The following is a 21,632-nucleotide window of genomic DNA, read 5'->3' on the forward strand; positions in this document are numbered from 1 at the left end:
AGTCAACAGGGTTACACCCCCATGAAATAGGACTGGGAAAACAGATCTTCAGTCAAAACCATGAGCTCTCAAGGAACACATACTTGCAATAAGTGCAGATGCTCGTTATTATGGTAATACAGACGACTGCAACGTCGTTGTCAGTGCAAGAATGTCACTATTTTTGTTTTCATTTTTTCCCAGGATAACAACGGCCACTTACCCCTCTCACTTTGGCTTCTGCATTCAGGGCTGTTATCCAAGCTTTCTGCCACTGGGTCCTCCAGCTGCTCAGGGACAGCACCCAGGCCAATAGGGTGTCATTTCCCTGCAGAAGTTCAGCCGACGCCGGCGGTTTCCTCCTGCCGTTCCGCAGAGCCACCAGAGCATATTGCACCAGGTAGATGGCCAGAGTGACCAGGGCAGCCACAAACAGAGTGACCAGGGTAAACCACTGGATCTCGTCCACCCAATACGCCGGCCAAGCCATGCCTGCACATAACCAGCCGGCTGCCCGCTCCGCTGCGCTCCGCCCGTACGGTCTTCGCGTGCCAGGGTCCCTCCCCTCGCCGGGGGGGAACAGTTCAAGGCATTTGCTTCTCCTGCGCTACCTCAGCCTGGGCGCGGGGACGACGCTGCCCTTTGCAATCCAGTGACAGACAACGGCGGGAGCAAGGTCCGGCCCGAGGCCGCCCTAGGGCAGAGCAGGCCAGAAGACCCGCCGCCGGGAGCAGAGGGGGGCGGCCGCCAGTCCCAGCCCGGGAAGGCGATGCCCGTGGGGGCCGCTAGGGTCCCGCGCCTCGCTGAGGCCCGGGGCCCTCTCGCCAGCAGCCTGCGCCGCCGCGTCCTCGCGCGCGGGGCGGGGAGCCTTGCAAGCGCCGGGCCGGGCGGGCGGGCACCGCTCTCGCATGGCGCTGCGGCCTCTCTGGTTCTGCCCAGCGCCCGCCCCGCGCGCTGAGCTGCTCCGCCCCCGCTTCAACCTGGAGCCGGTGGCAGCCGCGTCTTCCTCGGCCCTTCCCAGCCTGCGCCCCCTCACATCGCAGCCACAGGCTCCTGAGTCCTTAAAGGCGCAGCAGCCCCGGCCCGCGCCCGGCCTTTGCAAACACACAGGAGCATCGCCAGCCCTGCGAGGAGCCGCAGCCTCCCAACCTGCGCTTGGGGCGACAGGACGGGGGACGAGGTTGCTTCGAAGGGGCCCAGAAGTGTGTAGCGATGGGCTGCAGTGGTGTCGTTCGTGCAGATCGGGAACAGAGAAGATGTCTCTCCTTACACGTGTGTGTAGCAGACATGCAAATACGGTGAGGTCACCGCATTCATCGCTTTCTTCATGCAGCCCCCTCGGCCTGGAACAGCTTCCCCTCGCCACGTTCCCACGGCAGCTCTGCAAAAACAACTGTTGGACTCTATTCTAGAAGCCACCCGACTGTAGTGACATTGTGCCTCTCTGGGCCAGCGCTCCTGTTCCTTGGGGTGGAATCATTGACCCCACCCCTCTCCCTGGCTGGGCCAGTCTATGTCAAAAAATGGTGGCAATTTATGAGAATTTTAAAAACATTTCCCATACAAAAACTGTGGTTGAAATATCCAACACTGGAAACATTTCAACCAGCTCTGTATAAACTGGTTTTAAAAACCCAGCAAAAATTATTTAAAAAAAGATTGAAATGTTGACCAGCATTGGTCAGAATGGAGTACCTACCATGGCAGGATCAGAAAGCATGGAGCCTGCTTACAGACTCCTTTGTCCTTTGCAAGCCACAGAGCCAGCTTTGCAGGGGCACAGGGGAGTTTATGATGCAGGCCAAGGGCGTATAGAGGTCAGAGCCAGTAGGATCACAATTTGGACAAGGTATTCTTAGTATTATTTGTATTCCAGTAGCACACAGAGATCCCAACCAAATTTAGGGCCCCATTGTGCTAGGAAACATACAAAATCATAAGAAAAAGTTTATGCCTGAATAGTTTGCAAATTAAATACATAAGACTCGTTGGGCGGAGAAGCAGAGAAACAGAAAGGTGAAGTGATTTGCCCAAGATCATATATCAGACCCAGGATGTCTACTTCTTCCTTACACCAATTACACTAATTTTAGTAGAAGCCATTGTTTCCTTCCTCATTCACTCTCTGACCATGCCTACCCTAGTTAATTAACTGTTCCTAATTGAACTGGTGGAACAGAACCAATTGAAGTCCAAGTAAATGAGTGTACCCACGTTAGACACGGTGATTTGTATTCTGTAGCATTACAGCTTTGCTCCATGTTCTCACTAGTGCTGTTCTAAATTGCTTTAGTTGCAATGCTGCCTTGGTATCTATCCCACAATTTCAAGCACCTCTTCCAGAAGCAAGGGATTCTGAGAGATTTCAAAGACCACCAGTGCACTATTGGATAGTAGTGGGAAGGCTATTTGAACCATTGTCTATCCACTGGCATTAAACATTACAGACCCGAACATTGCTTATTCAAACACTATTCGGCTGTTTGGAGCACTTCTTGCAGAGTGTTTTACATGCCTGTTAAGCGGACCAAACAGTTTTTAGAATTGCTCTAGTGTAGACAAGTGCTTTAGGCAGGGTGTGTGATGAGAATAACTGCTTCAATCTATGTGGTACAGATGGAAATGTAAATAAAGGTATTGGTCAGGACACAAATGGGAGGCACGTGCCTAACTTCCATTGACTTCAGTTGCCCTTTTTGCCTTTCAAAATCCCTCCTTAGATTGCTATATCACTGGTAAACATTTTGAAAGGGGTCACCCCCTACTTCTTTATAATAGCGTATGAACATTTTAGGACAGCCCCCATAATAACACTTTGAAAGAGTAACACTGTGCAATAGCATTTTTGGAGAGAGGGCCACAATAATCTTCCCACCCATCCACTTCACAAGATTTTTTTTCTTTTTTTGGCAGGCACGAAAGAGGGAAGTGTACAAGAGTTTACTATACTTTTTCTCTTCTTCCACCAGCGCATGACAGAGGGAGGAATCAAGGCTCAACTATTCTCTCCTCCAACCTCAAAATCCTGAACGTCTCCTTATCCTTTATGGTGTCAAACTCATTGGAAGAAGAGGGCTGAATTCTTCATTTAATTATGGTTCATGGCCCATGGTATAAATTCAGGACTATATACTCTAAATAAGACATTGATGTCAACTGGTAGTTTGCATAGATATCATGGGAAGGATATAGTCTTTATGCAGTAACTAAATGTTTTGTTGTTATTTGTTCTGTACCTTATTGTGACATTCATCTTCAGTATGCATCCTTTTTGTTTTAAATATGTTCCAGTTTAAGCCTACTGTTGTTTATGCTCTTTGTTTCTCCTCCTTCCTTTCTCAATTTCTTCTCCCTCCCTTGTCTTTGGGAATCTCCTCTGTTCTCTGCATTCTCTTCTTCCCTGCAGAAATTCCAGGCTGCACTCCCATCCTCTTCCCAACCTGCCAACTAAAATGATCAGTGATTAAATAGTTGATGTTGGCACTGAAGGGTCATCCAAAGCAGTGGTTCTCAACCTTTTATTACCCAGGGACCCCTAAACTTAAATTGACAAACTTGCAGAACCCCAACTCCCCATCATTATTTTGTTGCTCATAATTTGTGTCTTTCACATTATTTTAATAGTTATCCTGAATATTACCGTAGAGAAATTATTATTTGAACAGATCAACAAAACACAGCAAGTTAAAATATTGCCAGCTTATTAATGCCAGAGAAGTTTTCAAGCCGTGGGGCATGTCCATCTAGGGGGGCTCAGGGAGGGAGCGCCACCTCCACTCCCTGACTCACTCCAGTGGGCCACCCAGCAGAAATCGGGGGTGAGGCCATGACCAAAAATTGCAGCATCACTCCTCCGGCCATCAGAAGGGGTTGCCTCATAGCCATTGACTCCACAGGCAGCAGCTAGCCAAGGAGACACACCACTGCTCTGCTTTGCTGCATCAGCACTTCAGGAAGCAGAGCCAAATGTGTCCCCTCTCACACATCACCTCTGGTTGCTGATACATTTGTGGACCCCCTGGACTATACTGGCAGACCCTTACTGGTATGCGGACCACAGGTTGAGAACCACTGCAAAATCTATATTCCAATCAGCTTTAGATTATTACCAATGCAGCTAGAAAATCGAAGCTGAGATTCTGGAGAATCTGAACAGGTCATGGTGACCATGTAAATAAATTATGTGCTGGCCATATGTTTGACATCCCTGCTCTGTCTTCTCCAGAATCAGCTCCTTGTCTTTCTGAGAAAGCCTGCAAGAGGCAGCAGCCCAGGATTAGAGGCTCTGCAGCCTCTGCTTCATGTGCATGCTCTCAGGCTGCTGTTTACTCTCCCACACCCAAGTCTCTGAGATGCTTATCTGCCACAACCACCCATTCTAAGCAAATGAAAAGTGAGAAATAGAGATAGAAGGGCTGTGCTTGGGACAGGGGTACATTTTTTAATACATTATTTTAAAATAGCAAACATAAGTTGCCAGGGTCCTTAAGTCTATGGGAGATTTGCCTGAGAAAGGACTGCAGGATTTGGCCCTATTGTAATGTACTTATGTATAGTGTAGTATCCACTTGTACCTTTAAACTTGTCAGGGCAGGGACTTGTCATTTGTCTGGCACAGTTAATTTGCTGTATGGGGATGGGAAAGATGGTGTAGGACACGGAATACGAGGGTTCAATTCCTGGCTCAGCTACAGACTCCCTGTAGGACCGTATGCAAGTGACTTAACCTGCCCCATACTTCAATTCCCCATCTATACAATGGCGATATTCTATCCCTATATCACAGGAGTGTTATGAGGCTAAAATCTCATAATGAATGAGGTGATAAGAGTTAGATGTAATACAATACTGTATATAAATCTTGGTAGTCTATACTAGTCTTGGTAGTACATCGATCCGATGATGACAAATCTGTGCAGATCATCTATTGTTGGTCTCATGGTGTGCCCTCTGATGACTGTACAAGCCAATTCTAGAGGTGCACATTTTGCTGCAGATGGTGCATGGGAAGTTCGCGGTCAGTGGATTGTGCGCTGCTGATGCTCTGTGACGTCGTTCACGTGCCTCTTGTAGACGCCGGCAGCGGTCTTCCTCAAAGGCGATGCAGGTATTTCTAACTGTTGCACGCCACTGTGTTCTGTCGCTGGCGGTGTCCTCAAGGTCCCTAGGTTTGATACTGCTGTACTGCAGACTGGCTTTGATGGTGTCCTTGTAACATTTCCGTGGACGACCTATATGCTGGATGCCCTGGGAGAGCTCATCATACAGAAGCTGGCAGGGGATTCTGTTGGCATCCATGTGGCTGACATGACCGGTCCAACATGGCTGTGACTTCATGATCATCATTTCGATGCTTGTCATCTGGGCTCTCTTGAGGACCTCGAGATTGGGCACTTTGTCTTGCCAGCGGATCTTTATGATGTTCCGGAGGCAGCGCATGTGGAATGCTTCAAGCTGCTTGATGTGACACCTATATAATGTCCATGTTTCGCACCCATACAAAAGAGATAAGAGAACAACAGCTCTGTACACAAGCAATTTTGTTGATATCCGGATGTTGTGGTGGTTTAAAACTTTGACACGCAGACAGCAAGTGCCTGGCTTGCTTAATAGTACAGTAATAACAGCCCCCAGAAATATGACCGGCTGACACATTTGAATATATATTATTATTCTCAAAGTTTTATAAAATCTGTTGTTATTAGAAATGTTTTAATTTCAGATGTAAGGATTTTGTGTTTTGCTTTTTTTCTGTTTGGCTTTAGACATTCCTCTGCAGTGGTAGCAATTCAAACACTGGACCATTCTGCTAGGGAATCAGAGGTTGCAAGGGGAGCTTCCTAGAAACTAACTAGAAGCAAAAGTGAAAGCGACTCGTTTAATTTCGTTGCTCAGACTGAATTAAGTGCAAATTATGTATTTGTACTCTAGAGAGCAGGTATGAGAAGTAACACTTGCAGGGGCCATCCAGATCTGACCTACCACACAGCTACAATCTGCCCAAAACCTTCCTGAGACTATGGCAATCTCATATGTTTGTGCTGTCTATGAGGCTTTGCAGCAACTGGTGCCCCCCACTGCAAGATGGTAGAAGTTGGCCACCTTCCCAAAAAGAGAGGGCAGTTTGGAAATGTAATGTCTACCATGATCTATTGGCTGTTTGTCAGACAGGAACATGGACAGAGAATAGCTCCATCTGACACCAGGGGCTGGTGGCGGTGTATGTGTGTAAAGGACAGGTTTCCTGGAAGAATCAGGCCCTACACAACCATGTAGATGGCATAGGCCTGATGCTGCCACTGCCAGAGTCTCACTCCCTAGAAAAAGATCAAATTAAGATGCCATTTATTCTGTGAGCTGGAAATCCGTCAGTTATGAATTGCTGAATTCTCAGATTCTCTGAAGTACTTCCTGTCATTCCAGAGCAGCAGCTAGCAGCTCCCAATCAACAGGACAGCAATTCTGCACACTAAGTACCACCCTTTTTTAATCTCTTACAAAACACTGGTCCCCAGTGTCATTTCCAAGTAATAGTAGCTGTTTGTTGTTTTACATTTTTACCTCTCAATCGGGGGAGGGGGAAGAAGAATTATGACTCAGCAAACCTTTAAACATTTGTCCTTTTTTCTGAAGCAATGTTTCTATGTGAATTTGAAATAGCCTTCCATGAAAAGGCAGGATCTCTTATCAGAGGACAGCAACGAGGATGTGGTTAAAGTAATTAAGTGTCCATAATATTGTGTAATTTGGGCCTGGACTTCAAGGCTCAGATTCAGCCAATATTTGGCAGCATCATGTACTGGTACCTCTCTTAAGTTGCTATATTGTTTTCCAAATTCTCAGCTTGTTTTTTCTTAGTAAGCCTCTAGCTGATTTGGTTGTGAAGAAAATATCAGAAAAATAAACTGAATGTAAGGCCATGTAAGATTGCTTGTGTAGCCGCTCTGTGCCAATGGGAGACAGCTCTCTCATTGACATAATTAAACTACCTCCAACAAGCAGCGGTAGCTATGTCAGCAGGAAAGCATCTCCCGCCAACATAGTGCTATGCACACTGGTGCTTCTGTCAGAGTAACCTGTTGCTCAGAGCGGTGTTTTTTTCACACCCCTGAGAGACATAAGTTATACCTACAGAAGTGCTAGCGTAGACATAGCCTAAGTGATGTAGAGATAACTCTGCAGAGAGCCTGAAACAATAGCTCTAAGAGATGCAAACTACCCCATTCATCTCAGGCCTGGTCTACACTACGCATTCAAACCGAATTTAGCACCGTTAAACTGATTTAACCCTGCACCCATCACACAACGAAGCACTTTATATCGATATAAAGGGCTCTTTAAACTGATTTCTGTACTCCTCCCCAATGAGGGGAGTAGCGCTGAAATCAGTATTGCCATGTCGGATTAGGGTTAGTGTGGCCGCAAATTGACGGTATTGGCCTCTGGGCAGTATCCCACATAGCACCATTGTGACAGATCTGGAAAGCAATCTGAACTCGGATGCACTGGCCAGGTAGGCAGGAAAAGCCCCACGAACTTTTGAATTTCATATTTTGTTTGCCCACCGTGGAGCTCTGATCAGCACGAGTGGCGATGCAATCCCAAATCCAAAAAGAGCTCCAGCATGGACCATACGGGAGATACTGGATCTGATCGCTGTATGGGGAGACAAATCTGTTCTATCAGAGCTAAGTTACAGAAGACGAAATGCCAAAGCACTTGAAAAAATCTCCAGGCTGTGATACAGAGTCCACAGCACAGTGCTGTGTGACAAGTGTAAAGGAATCCCAAAGAATCAAATGGACACTCATGGAGGGAGGGAGGGAGTACTGAGGACTCCAGCTATCCCACAGTCCCCAAAAAGTATTTCCATTCTTGGCTGAGCTCCTAATGCCTGAAGGGTCAAAAACATTTTCCCGGGTGTTTCAGGGTATATGTCGGTCGTCAATTTACACCCTTCCCCCCCATAAGAAAAGGGAAAAAAATCATTTCTCGCCTTTTTTCAGTGTCACCCTATGTCTACTGCATGCTGCTGGTAGACGAGGTGCTGCAGCGCTGAACACCAGCATCCCCTTCCCAGTGGCAGATGGTGCAATATGACTGACATCCATCTTCATCATCAGCCCGTGAGTGCTCCTGGCTGGCGTCGGTGAGGTCGGCTGGGGACGCCTGGGTAAAAATGGGAATGACTCCCGGTCATTCCCGGCACATGGTACAGAACGGCTAGTAACCATCCTCATCATAGCAACTGGAGGCTGAGCTCCATCAGCCCCCCCCCTTTCATGTCTAAAGAAAAGATTCTGTATTGCTTAGACTATCATAGCAGCTGAAGGCTGCCTCCCCCTCATTTTATCTCACTAAAAAGTCAGTGTTTCTTATTCCTGCATTCTTTATTACTTCATCACACAAATGGGGGGACACTGCCACGGTAGCCCATGAGGGTTGGGGGAGGAGGGAAGCAACGGGTGGGGTTGTAACGGGTGGGGTTGTTGCAGGGGCACCCCTAGAATGGCATGCAGCTCATCATTTCTGCGGGATCTCTGGGGCTCTGACACGGAGCGGCTGTGCTCTCTGGTTCTCTAGTACACTTGCCCCATATTCTAGGCAGGACTGACTCTATTTTTAGACAAAACATAAAGGGAATGGCCCGGGCAGTCATTCCCATTTTTGTCCATGCGCCCCCAGCCGACCTCAGCGAGGCCAGCCAGGAGCACCCATGACAGCAGCAGACGGTATAAAATGACTGATAACCGTCATCTCATCGCCAATTTACAATGGCAGACGGTGCAGTAGGAATGGTAATCGTCTCTGCTACTCTGCAAAGGCAAATGAATGCTGCTGTGTAGCACTGCAATACCGCCTCTGTCAGCAGCATCCAGTACACATTCAGTGACAGTGACAAGGCAAAATGGGCTCCATGGTTGCCATGCTATGGCGTCTGCCAGGGCAATCCAGGGAAAAAGAGCATGAAATGATTTTCTGCCATTGCTTTCACGGCGGAAGGATTGAGTGATGACATTTACCCAGAATCACCCGCGACACTGTTTCTGCATTGGGATCTCAACCCAGAATTCCAATGGGCGGGGGAGACTGCAGGAACTATGGGATAGCTACGGGATAGCTACCCACAGTGCAACGCTCCAGAAATCGACACTAGCCTCGGTACATGGACGCACACCACCGAATTAATGTGCTTAGTGTGGCTGCGTGCACTCGACTTTATACAATCCGTTTTACAAAACCGGTTTATGTAGAATCGGAATAATCCCGTAGTGTAGACATACCCTCAGTGAGGTGTTAACTCAGACATCCAAATGATGGTAATTTAAGCTTCGTCCATAGTTTTATTCCTCATGTCAGAAAGAAGAGGATCACAGATCGGAACAATATGCTGTGAGTGACAACAAGTAGGTGGTGGTTGGGAGATACCACCACTTATCTTTTCCCCCAAATCAAGAAGGATCCAAGCTCAGTGGAACGTAGCAGAGCTTATGGTCATACTCAAGCCCCACTGAGCCCAGATCAAGGAGGCCAGTGGAACTTAGAGAGCTGCATAATCATATTATGAATATCTGCATAATCTACTGTAGCAATGCCTCATTTTGAAAACTCACATGGGCAGAGCTCGGAAGTGTATCATCATCTTTTTTCCATCAAAAGTTTGGTCCCTCCTGGACTCTATTTATTGATTCAGTGGGACTCCTATAGGAAGCAATCATTACATAGGAAGCACAAATTCTTAAAAGTTACTATTGAAGAGTATTTGAAATAGAGCATTATGGGGGCATGGACGGTATGTGATTAGCATTTTATTCTATTCTAATCCATTCCCCAGCTGGCTTGAGTCTACTAGCACTGCAGTTAATGGCAAAACTCCCATGACTTCAAAGGGAGCAGGATCACGTCCACAATTATTTAATGATGTTGTTTTATTTTATTTTACGTGTAGCTTTCACAATAAATTAATTTACAAATTGTTTACATAATGATTATGCAGGGATAAAAACACAATACAAAATTCTTACCAGTTTGTCACCTCTATACTGTAAGGTCCTCTTTTACTAACATGAGACAGAGAGACAGAAAGATACGTAAGAGAGAAAAACATAAGCCTATGAAGGCTCTATGCTGCATGCTGGGCTATTACTGTCTCCCACAGTATTCTTGCCAGCAAGTTAAAGAAGTATGGGCTGGATGATTGGACTATAAGGTGGATACAAAGCTGGCTAGAGCGTTGGTCTCAACGGGTAGTGATCAATGGCTCCATGTCTAATTGGCAGTCGGTTTCAAGTGGAGTGCCCCAAGGGTCTGTCCTGGGGCCGGTTTTATTCAATATCTTCATTAATGATCTGGAGGATGGCGTGGACTGCACTCTCAGCAAGTTTGCTGATGACACTAAACTTGAGGGAGTTTAATACTGAGTAGAATAGGAATCAGTAGGGACCTAGACAAATTAGAGGACTGGGCAAAAGAAACCTGAAGTTCAACAAGGACAAGTGCAAGTCCTGCACTTAGGTCGGAAGAATCCCATTCACTGTACAGACGAGGGACCGAATGGCTAGAAGCAGTTCTGCAGAAAAGACTTAGGGCTTATTCAGGTGACAAGAATGGATTACGAATCAACAGTTGCCCATGTTGCCAAATCTAACGGCATGTTGGGACTGTATTAGTAGGGCATTGCAACAATCGTCGGGGATGTGATCATTCCTCTCATTTGATGTTGGTGAGCCTCATATGAGTACTGATAGTCCAGTTTGGCGCCCCACCTTACAAGAAAGATTGAAAAATTGGGAGATCAGTGAAGGCAACAAAAATGATTAGGGGTCCTGGAGACATGACTTATGAGAGAGGCTGAGGAACGCGATTGTTAGTCTCAGAAGAAGAAGAATAGGGGATTTGATAGCTGCTTTCAACTACCTGAAAGGGGGTTCCAAAGAGGATGGATCTAGACTGTTCTCAGTGGTACCTGATGACAGAACAAGGAGTAATGGTCTCAAGTTGCAGTGGGGGAGGTTTAGGTTGGATATTAGGAAAAACTTTTTCACTCAGAGAGTGGTAAAGCACTGGAATGGGTTACCTAGGGAGGCAGTGGAATCTCCTTCCTTAGAGGTTTTTAAGATCAGGCTTGACAAAGCCCTGGCTAGGATGATTTAGTTGGGAATTGGTCCTGCTTTGAGCAGGGAGTTGGACTAGATGACCTCCTGAGGTCCCTTCCAACCTTGATATTCTATGATTCTATGATTAATGTTCAGGCTAGTTAACAAAGAAGCCTTATTGGAAGATATTTGGCAATCTATATCCTAAAAGATTAAACAAACTGTAACAAACAAATAAAAGCAACGAACTCAGCCACAAAGGGTACGTCTACACTGCAAGCGAAGATATGTGACGCCCTGGTAGGCCTACCTGGGATAGATTTAATCTAAGCAGCATGAGTAATAATAGCAGTGAATACACAGCAGCATGGACTTTAGTACATGCTAACCACCAGAGTACAAGCACGCCAGGGACCCTGTGTATTCTGGTAGCTCACCTGTACTAAAGCCTATGTGTTGCATCTTCACTGATATTGTTATCCATGCTAGCTAAATTAAAGCTAGCTCACTTATGCCTACCCGTGCAACAATCATACCTTCACTTGCCGTGTTGACAAAACTGGAGACTCACCCCAGTGCAGAAGGCCCTTGTGTGTATGTCTAAACTGCATAGTAAACTGGGGCTCAGACTCAGGGTTAAGCCCAAGCCCCCTACTATCCACACACAAATCTTTCTGAGTCAGGCCAGAAAACCCTCAGGACCTGAGCCCAAGACTTGCTGTGATGTGAGTCCAAGCACAGGCAATTTGCAGTACAGACACAGCTCAAGCCCGGGTTGCCAGACACATGTCCGGAGAATCTGCTAACACTATCCCACAGTCCCTTTGGCCTGTGTTTTCCAGCCCTTCTATCTCAAAATTTCCTGTTTTATTCCCAGGAACTGGATTTCTGGGCTTTAGTCAAGTAACAGCCTTGCAAAAACTGGAGTCGTCTTCTTTCTCTTTTACATAACTACTGTTGCTGAGGTATCAGTATCAAGGCAGTAAGTCTCTGGTTACTTATTTGCAGATATTTCCCTCCTGACTCTCTCTCTCTTCTCTTCCCCCTCCAAAATTAAACATTCTCCAATACAAGGAGAATTGAATGTCTTAGGAAATAAGTAATGGAACACATTTTTTAACCCCTAGGTCACCAGTTCAAATTATGACCAGGTCAATAAGATTGAAAGATCTGATGATTTCATGGCTGTTCAATCGTTTATGATGTGTAGAATGAATTGGTGTTGGTCCATTTTCTATTGGGCACGTGTGTGCATCTCAAAAATTACTATAATTGGCACACTTCTTGGCAGTCTAAGCAAGGAGGCCAAGGACTGAAATAACACAGAGAAAACTATGTGCTCAGTCTGCAATGTTATCCTTCCAGAACAAGATTAAAACACATTGGTAAGGTGGCCTGTGAATGAAGTAAAAACTAGAGCAGAAGAAAGTAAGGGTACAGATATATGATCTTCATCAAATTCCTGTGGAAATTTCCTCCCATTTTGTGAAACCACATAAAGCAAATTTCCATGCCTACAGTTCCTGAGTAGTTGATATTTTATTTGAATATGGAACTTGTTTAGAAGTCAAAACATCTTAAAAAATATATTTGTCCACCCAGCTGGTGTAGTGGATGCGACATCACAGCTCTGGGTACTGGTTCCCATGGACGGCAGCTATTACCAATAGGCCACCCTGTCACCTATTGTGGTTTATGGGATAAAGTTGCTTTTTTCTCTCTGTAGTTAAGTTTACTAATATCTTTCAGGGAAGTACCCTCTTGCAGGCCTATGAAATTATTTTTGGAATTTATTATGCCTCTGTTAAGGATAACACTTTACTTGACTTCTAGTTGTCTGTACGCTTTTCTTTTCTTCCTTAATTGCACTTGCTTCTTTCTATTTGTCCCATTCAAATTTCTCCTGAAACAAAGGGTCTGAATAAAATCAGAAAATAAATAGTTTCCTGCTTGTGCCATTCTGGCTGTCAGGTTGAGTGAAGAACCAAGCTAGTACTCAACAACGGCAAACTGCACAAGCTTAATTACAAGCCCCTACATTTGCAGACAGAGGAACCTCCACATGCAGATCTCTCCTCTCCCATCTTGAAGGTAGGGTAAGCTCTCTCCATTCCACCATCCCCCTGTACCCCATACAGGATGCTCTGGGGGGCCATAGATTTACATGAAGGAAGGCTTGAGAACTGAATGGGTTGAGGACCTTTATTAGGGGATCTGGAGCATCTGTGGCTAGGAGAAGGCCCCCTCCTAGTGCAGCACCATTAAAGTCATGTTGCCAGAATGATGGAGATCAAAGCTCGTGTTGATCCTTGGGAATCTGCAGGGTTTCTGGGTGGGTTTCAAAACCTGTTTTGGAAGGAGGAAGCCTTGCCCCTCTAATGGGGCAATGTTGGAGAAATTTCAATAGTGAGTCCTTGTGGAGATTTCCTTCCCTTCAGTCTCCTCCCCCAGATTTTACCATGGAGATGGTGATCTAGCTCGTTCACAGCCATGATAGCCAGAGATGGTTGCACCATTTGAAACTCACAAAATAAAGATAACCTTAAAAAACTCAAAGATAATTGTGCATGAGGGAAGCAACGAAAAGACTAAAGGGACCAACTCTGAGTACTCGCTACATATGACTCCTTTGAATATCAGCACAACATAATGATTATGATTGTGGGGTTTATTATATCATGAATCCACCCATCTAAGGTACTCTATGGCGTATTTTTTCAACCTACCTAATTAAGAAGGGAAAATATGATGCACTTTTTTCTAGTAGCTAATATTTTGAAAGTTTGCTTTGCCACAGAGTATTTTAGTACATACATACCATCATAAACAATATTATCCCCAAAAGGTAGCATTGGCCTTTAATATCTGCCAAAATGGTAGTCAGTAATGTCCTGCGGATGGGGCAATAAGTGGAATTTACTGGATCCATCTGTGGAGCAAGGCTGTGAGAAGTGAGGGGCAAGAAAAGTAAAAACCAAAAAATGAACCATGAAGATGTGCACATTCCTTACTAAGTGATCTTGTGCCTTTCCTCCCCCATTGATATGTTTCTTGACCCTTACGTTGAACCTAGGCTATCTACTCTTCAAGGCAGGGACTGTGACTTTTTCTTCTTTTTGTGAAGACCTCTGAGTCCTCAGTGATAATAATGGAGAAGGACTTCAATGGGACTGTTTGTGTAACGAATGTAGAAACAAGGGCCTGCAAACTAATATCACCTAGTTCTTATACAGCACTTTACCAAAGAGGTCAGTATCATCTCCATTTTACAGCTAAGAAAAGTAAGGCACAAAGAAGTGAAATCACTTGCCCAAAGGCACTGAGGAAGCCAGTGACAAAGCCAGGATTAGAACCAAGTGTCCAAGTGCCAGTAGCTCTATCCACTAAGCCAATGTCTCACTACAGGGTACTGGGGTGTAATGTTACTTTTCCTTTGCCTCTTGCAGTCAGGCCTTTAATTTATTCATAACCACACGCACTTCAGATAGAGTCATTCTCACTTCTTGTGCTGCAGTGCAAAGGAAAGGATCTTCCTCTGAATTGCTTAGCAGCAAACAGTAATCTCAATTTGGCAAGATAGAAAAAGGATACTCCAAACTTCAGGTTCATTCATGCATGAACCTAGCTTTTCCACAATAACTACACACTCAAAACAGTAAAATAAAACATTTCCCTCTTCAGCTGGGGATGGAGAGAGAGAGATAGTATTACAGGGACCTTTATTTGCACCTTTGAGGATTTTTAATCCCGACTAACTGGTACCTTGCTCTGTGGTTAGGTTCACACTAACCACTATTTAAAATAAATAAAAAAAAAATAAATTGTTGGGTCTGTTCAGCCGTGCATGCACACCAAACACCAAATTGTTTTGCACCTGCATTAAGAAAAGGGGTCACTTCTTGTTTACTTTTCAAAAATTGCAGTATTAAGGCTTTGTTCTTTGCTTTTTAAATGTTAGGAAGTAGAAAGGTTTCAGAGTAGCAGCCGTGTTAGTCTGTATCCGCAAAAAAGAACAGGAGCTCTTCTGGCACCTTAGAGACTAACAAATTTATTTCAGCATATAAAATTTGTTAGTCTCTAAGGTGCCACAAGTACTCCTGCTCTTTTTGAGGAGCAGAAAGACTCCAGTCCATTAAACTTGTAACTTATTTTTTATGGTATTAGTATTATTTTAGATATCCCTCTTCTTGTAAATTAAGCTACCTTAGTACTGTAAGTATAGCATTTTTAAAGAAAAAATAAATAGCAGAAACCTCTAAATGATCTGAAATAGCTTTTCTATATATCATTTTGTGATTTCAGGTCTGGTGTCTTGTAACCTAGCAGGATTAGAAACAAGTGCTGTATTTCTTTAGAGAGGGGAGATCCCCAGCGTTCTGTGCTTTTCAGTGGTCTCCAAATTTTTTTGATCATGCACCCCTATTAGTAAAAAATTTTTGAGCATGCACCTCCTCTACCATTTTTGCCACCCCAAGCAAAAAAAGCTGCCTGAACTGCTGAAGCGGCGCTGTTCCTCCTGCCGTGCACCCCGAAGGATCCTCTTGCGCATCTCACTTTGGAGACCAATGGTATAAAGCCTTCTTTTCTAGCACTTGTGGGTCATAGGATATTAGACTTTTAACTGGGGCTGAATGATTTTTCCAGAAGCAAACAACAAAGGGTCCCTGGTAGTGCAGCTCTGACAGACTCGTGCTACTGTGTATGTGTGTTTGAAGACAGAGTGAGTATGGAGGCCAGAGCCGCCGAGAGGCAGAGGGACTCTGTGGGGATAGCTGTAGTCTAAGAATCCGCATGGCTCAATGGTGGATTCTACAACCTATTCTGTAAAAGAATGAGGGTGGGCAAACCCCATCCCCCATGACAATGACAGATTCTTCTCAATCTGAGGCGAATCCTCCCCCTGCATTCTCTCCTAGAAGTTTTAATACAGAAGTGGTGGCAATAAGAACTCTACTGACTCCAATGGCAGCACTACCAGGTCCCTCAATTGTTCCCTATAGTAAATTTAAAACATTTAGTTCAATCCAGTTTTAGATAACATGAGGTGGGATTTTTAGACGCACCCAGTTAACATAACTCTGCTGCCACTGAGGTTAAGTTTTACCATTGCCTTCAATGGAAGCAGAGATAGATCAATGGTACAACTCCCATTGACTGCAATGGGAACAGAGTTAAGCTAGTGCTGAAATTTTTGAAAACCCTACTCTCACAGCACAGGTTTTGTAGCTATAAAAGGATATTTTCTATGGTAACCTCACTTTCTTTATAATATTTCAATAAAATACTTACTAAAAACAAACATAAAATGTTATTTTAATCCTAATCATACCAGCTAAAAATGGTCATGCTGTATATACAAAGCATATAGACTGAAATGTACCCTTTTGTGAGCAAAATTCCCACCCCACTATAAATAATATCAAATTTGCCAAAAGATTCCAACATGAGACAATAACTCAAAAGAAACAAATGTAAGTTTATTGGACTCCAACATTTCTTAGTCAAAATCTAAGTAAAGAAAACACACAGTAGAAAAAGTCATACAAAGCAGCAATGGATTTACATTACATTAAAGGAAGAGTTATTCTAAACTATTAATTCTCAGTCCTAAAAAAGTAAAAACCTATTAATTAAAATCCAACACTGATGTAACTGAACCAATATACAATCGCTACATGATATTCAGGATTATAAAAACAGCTTTTATTTGTCTTAATTCTATAACACTTTAAAATGACATGTGATTTTATGTAATTTTAAATTGGAAAATATTACAGTTTGCATGTTTATGTTGGATTATTCCAACTTCCACAAAGCGTAGGAGACTTTTTCCAAACACTATGAGTGATCCCATTTTTCCTGTTTTAAAAAGGGACACTGTCAAGGTTAGACTCTGAAGTTTTGGTTTTGTAACGATTCATAAGTTTTCAAATATTGTATTTTAAAGAGTATTTTAAATTTAAACACTCTGCTACAGTAGTGGAAACCCAAACACAATATTTGTGCCAGTGTATGAGAACTAGAAAAAGAAACTGATTTGTCTGTTTTAACTGTCTCAGAATAGCAAAATGTAACAGATCTACAAAGCTCAGATCCATATTTCAGAAACACTGCCATAGTTTGAGGGTATCCCTATCTGGGATTTTCATGCCCAAACATCTTAAATGTTAACAACTGGGGTTTAAAAATTATATTAGCTTTATTAGTACCGAGTATTGTTAACACAGGTAAGGATGTTTACAGTATGTTTATCTCGATAGTATTCCTTTATGTACAATAGTTAGTATAATTTTTGTCACAAGTCATTTTAAACAAACAAGAATCAATAGGACTTCAAAACAAAACAAAAACCCTAATACTATCAGGCTGAGTTCAACACAAAATTTTTAACACTGATTCACTAATTACAACATAAAAAAAATCTATCCTGCTTTGATTTTCATCTAGAACTTCTGATAAGAAAATGTAAACAGACAGTATAGGCACATGCCAGATACTTGCACCATAACTGCTAGTGCTCAGGAGTTAGGGCCATATTCTATCCTTCCACTGATGTCAACAGAAGTTTTGGGCAAAATCTTAGGCCTTGTCTACACTTACTGGGGGTTCAACAGGTGGTGATCGATGCATCAGCAGTCGATTTAGTGCGTCTAGCGAAGACCCACTAAATCGACCGCTGATTGCTCTCCCATCAACTCCTGTACTCCACCTGAACAGGAAGCGCAAGGGGAGTCAATGGGAGAGCTTTGTGAAGTGTCAACTCCACGATAAGTAGATCTAAGTACATTGACTTCAGCTATGTTATTCACGTAACTGAAGTTGTGTAACTTAGATTGATCGTCCCCCATAGTGCAGACAAGGCCTTAAGAGTACAATACAGAACTGGAAGAAACCTGCACTTCCTACTTGGGCAAAAAGCCCTCATGGATGTCAATGGGAGCACTGCTCAAGGAGAGAATGCAGGAGAAGGTCCCCTACAGGTGTGTGTTTTGGTTCACTGGAGGGTTGTAAGGCTATAGCTGTGTTCTGAAATGAGACTGACAACTCAACTGCCATCTCTGAAGTTTAACTGTCTATTGTTTTCTTTAAAAAAGTTACAAAATTAGAGTAGCAATACCATTTCATGTCCTTTGTCTATTTTGGTAAAACTGCAGAATTACACACTGACTATATATGTAGCCTTTATTCAGAACAATATTCACTTATAAAATTTTTGTTTCTACCAATAAAAGTCCACAACATGTAATTATTTCCATTGCTTACTTTGAGTGGTTGATTATGGCCCCAATTCAGCACAGCACTTAAGCATATGCTTAACGTTAATCATGTTTTAAGGCCCAATGACTGCAGTGGGACTTAAGCATGTGCTTAGCTGAATCAGTACCTACATGAACTAGCTTTACTTCACAGGCCCAATCCTGTTCCCATTAAAGTAAACAGGATTTGTCACTGACTTGAGTTGGAACAGGATGAGCCTCTGTCAAATTTTATTGATGGAGGACAAAACAAATGAAGATAGAATTAAATTCTAAAGTATATATTAAAACATCTGCATGTTTTTGTCATGCCATACGAAAAAGAGCACAAAACCTCAAAGTTTAAGAGAAATCATACAAACTCTCTGCAATTGTTAAATAATTAGACAAAAAGCCAAGGCCTTTAGTATCCAATTCACACAGTTGCAAAACTAAACAAAATATGATGAAGACAGGTTTTTTGTATCAATAATTTGTCTATTATTCTTGTTATGGCCAAACTAGACATTCTTTAAAAGACCTTTATTGTATAAACAAGCAACTAACAATTTCTTCCATAATTTAACTTTTCTAACATATATTAAAATTACATGAGTGGAAGCATATTTATTCCATATCTTTCAAAGTAAACACTTCTGTCTCAGGGCTTTTTAAGATACTGTATAAAAGCTAATAGAAAACCAGAATTGCTGTATAAATATCTCATATTTAAAACTTTATTTAGAGAGCCTGTATTCCTTTATTGGACAACAAACAGGAACTAATTTAAAAAAGCACAGAACATTCTCAAAATTAAAACAAACTTTTAAAAATAATCTAACAAATTTATAAGGGAAACTAGTTATACCCATTTTTTTCCTGATTTTTACAATATATATTACACTTGGGAGGAGAAAAAAAAAATCAAGACTTCTTCAAAATGTAGCACCAGGTTGTTGTGTGTGCTGTTTATAATCTTAGTACACCAAAAATGCATCAAAGAAGTGCTTAAGTTGAAAATTATGATTATTTGATAGCTGAACTGGTGATCGTATTTTCCTCTTAGAAGGGTATACTCATTCTTAGAAGGCTAGGTACAGACTGTCAACAAACTAAAAAGGAAAAATCATGCTGTTTTGTACGGGAATCAATGGTGAAAACTTAGGCACCAATTTTAATACCTCGCTTTCACATTTTGTCCACACAGATTACTTCTTCTAAAAGACATTTAATGTAAACACAAAACAATTATTTAGCTGTGTTAAATATATTTAACGTGGCTTTATTTTATTTTGCTTTTGTTTAATAAACAAGGTTGAGTAATTATTATTTTATGCTGAAATTACTTCTTCATTAAATGGTTTAGTTTTGTTAGCTGGAATTAAAAAAATAAGTCACATCTGGAAGCGTCACCTATAAATGATTACATAGGAACCTTGTTTCATAGAATCATAGGGTTAGCAGGGACCTCAAGGGTCATCTAGTGCAGGGATTTTCAAACTGGGGGTCAGGACCCCTCAGGGGGTCACGAGCTGTCAGCCTCCACCCCAAACTCTATTTTGCCTCCAGCATTTATAATGGTGCTAAATATATAAAAAAGTGTTTTTAATTTATAAGAGGGCAGGGGGTAGCACACAGAGGCTTGCTATGTGAAAAGGGTCACCAGTACAAAAGTTAGAGAACCACTGATCTAGTCTAACTGTAGTTTCAATTGCAGTTTTCATCTAAAAATAGTTGCAGATTAGTGTAATTATGTTTTAACATAATTCATTTGGAATAAGCAAAAACACCTTTGGGTAAGTGTTAGTGTGTTTAGTAGTAGTTTTAAATTTTTTTAATCCATCATGTTGTAGCAAAAGACTTTGTAGCTAATTATTGCAGTTTGCTGGTAGCTCAAAGTCTGAGGGTCATATTGTGCCATCTTCTTTTATGCTGAACTTCCCAATGAAAATAAAGTGCTGTTTTAAAACAAACAAAACAAATGATGGCAAATATGGACTTTGATTAAGGTATCGAAATATGTGCCTAACTAACTACCCACTGAAGTCAATAGGCCTACCCAGCACCTTAAAGTTAGGCACCCATGCTCAACCTTGCTGAATCAAGGCCATTGGTCCTGAATATTATCATTGTTGTCCATATCTTTGTATTTGGGGCCTCAGCCTACATTTCTTGTGACTTCTGGATGCTGAAGGAATGCAGTGTCAGAGCCTTACAGGATTATGGGCTTGATCCTGCTCCCACTGCAGTCAGCAACAAAACTCTCATTGACTCCAGTGAAAGCAGGACTTGGCCCTAATTACACAGTACTGAATGCAATACTTTCTCTTTTCTTTTCCCATCTGAAGTTGGCCTGAAACCAAAATGGACTGTCAAGTATTTCATTCATTTACATTCTGTTTATTCTAATCCATTCCACTCAATTAAATTTAAAAAAACAGAAAGATGGTTTTAACTCTGAGCTTCTAAACAAGAGAAGCACATTGTCAAAAGCAGGTGAAAAACTGATTCTGGACCCTTGCCATAGCTTCTGGCAAATATCTGCTACTAATGATGCCAATCATTCCAATTGTGACTATTTTTAACATTACCACCATGATTTTAAACAAACCCAAATAAACACTTCTAACACAAAGGATCAGAAACAATAGAAAGTGTCAGAAAAGAAACAAATATTCTATACACTGTATTTACAAAATCCAATGATTGTAGTGTGGTGCTTTTTCCTCTGTTTTGAACTGGATATGTTGATTTAATACAAAATTTAAATACATAGTTTGTTCATTTATACAGGTGTCTATGTAAATATTTACATTTTTTTAAAAACATATCTTTGTGCTAATGGCCACATTTACTGCCACACACAGGAGTTTATTTCGCAACCCCTTCCTCCTACAAGCTTCTGCTATTGAAAGTAATATATTCATACATTCTAATGTACTCAGAACTACACACAACAGTACAAACCAGAGGAAACAAAATTGTGAATTGTTTGACATCCATTCAATGTTAATTCATATGTATAAACTGTACTGTTGTTTGTATTATAAGTGCTGCTTTATTACAATGCTTGTAGTTACTGAAATACCTACAGTAAATTAGCCTTTGGGGCGTTATATAAAGCAGCATACATTTTTTCCAGAGTCTTCCTTAGAAACTTCTATTTAAATGGCTGAAAGCAGGCTTGCTGCTACTTTAAATATAAAATCCAAGTATTAATATTGCTGATCTTAGATTCTATTGTATTTTGCACAAGTTCCATATAAGAACAAAACAATTCCACATTACCATAAAATAGCAAACATTCATTCCCAATAAGTGT

The 21,632-nt window shown here is 42.3% G+C and overlaps 2 protein-coding genes and 2 long non-coding RNA genes across 7 annotated transcripts in view; 1 reads left to right on the forward strand and 3 right to left on the reverse strand.

Moving 5' to 3' along the window:
* Positions 1-911, reverse strand: part of C2CD2 (C2 calcium dependent domain containing 2) — a 55,203-nt gene extending 54,292 nt beyond the window's left edge. For both annotated transcript variants that reach the window (XM_075073949.1, XM_032775328.2), the window contains exon 1: positions 203-911. In XM_075073949.1, coding sequence (XP_074930050.1) covers positions 203-469 — 267 coding nt within the window. In that variant the 5' untranslated portion in view covers positions 470-911. The remainder of the gene's footprint in view (positions 1-202) is intronic.
* Positions 1-21,632, reverse strand: part of LOC142047982 (uncharacterized) — a 159,390-nt gene that overhangs the window by 113,366 nt on the left and 24,392 nt on the right. The gene's annotated exons all lie outside the window — the stretch shown is intronic.
* Positions 866-3,280, forward strand: LOC116821864 (uncharacterized). 2 transcript variants are annotated; one of them, XR_012657325.1, is made up of 2 exons: positions 866-1,505; positions 2,893-3,280. It is a non-coding gene; the product is annotated as an uncharacterized LOC116821864 (long non-coding RNA). The 2 variants fall into 2 exon arrangements; XR_004373030.2 differs by having other exon boundaries at positions 866-1,277.
* Positions 3,306-21,632, reverse strand: part of ZBTB21 (zinc finger and BTB domain containing 21) — a 41,239-nt gene continuing 22,912 nt past the window's right edge. The window contains exon 3 of one of the 2 annotated variants that reach the window (XM_075073941.1): positions 3,306-3,426. The gene's annotated coding sequence lies outside the window, so the exon portion shown is untranslated. Of the gene's footprint in view, positions 3,427-16,531; positions 20,269-21,632 lie in introns of those variants that run through there. The other variant, XM_075073944.1, reaches the window with a different exon arrangement.

The sequence above is a fragment of the Chelonoidis abingdonii genome, chromosome 1 (genome assembly GCF_003597395.2).
Source record: "Chelonoidis abingdonii isolate Lonesome George chromosome 1, CheloAbing_2.0, whole genome shotgun sequence".
In the NCBI taxonomy this organism is placed as follows: Eukaryota; Metazoa; Chordata; order Testudines; family Testudinidae; genus Chelonoidis; species Chelonoidis abingdonii.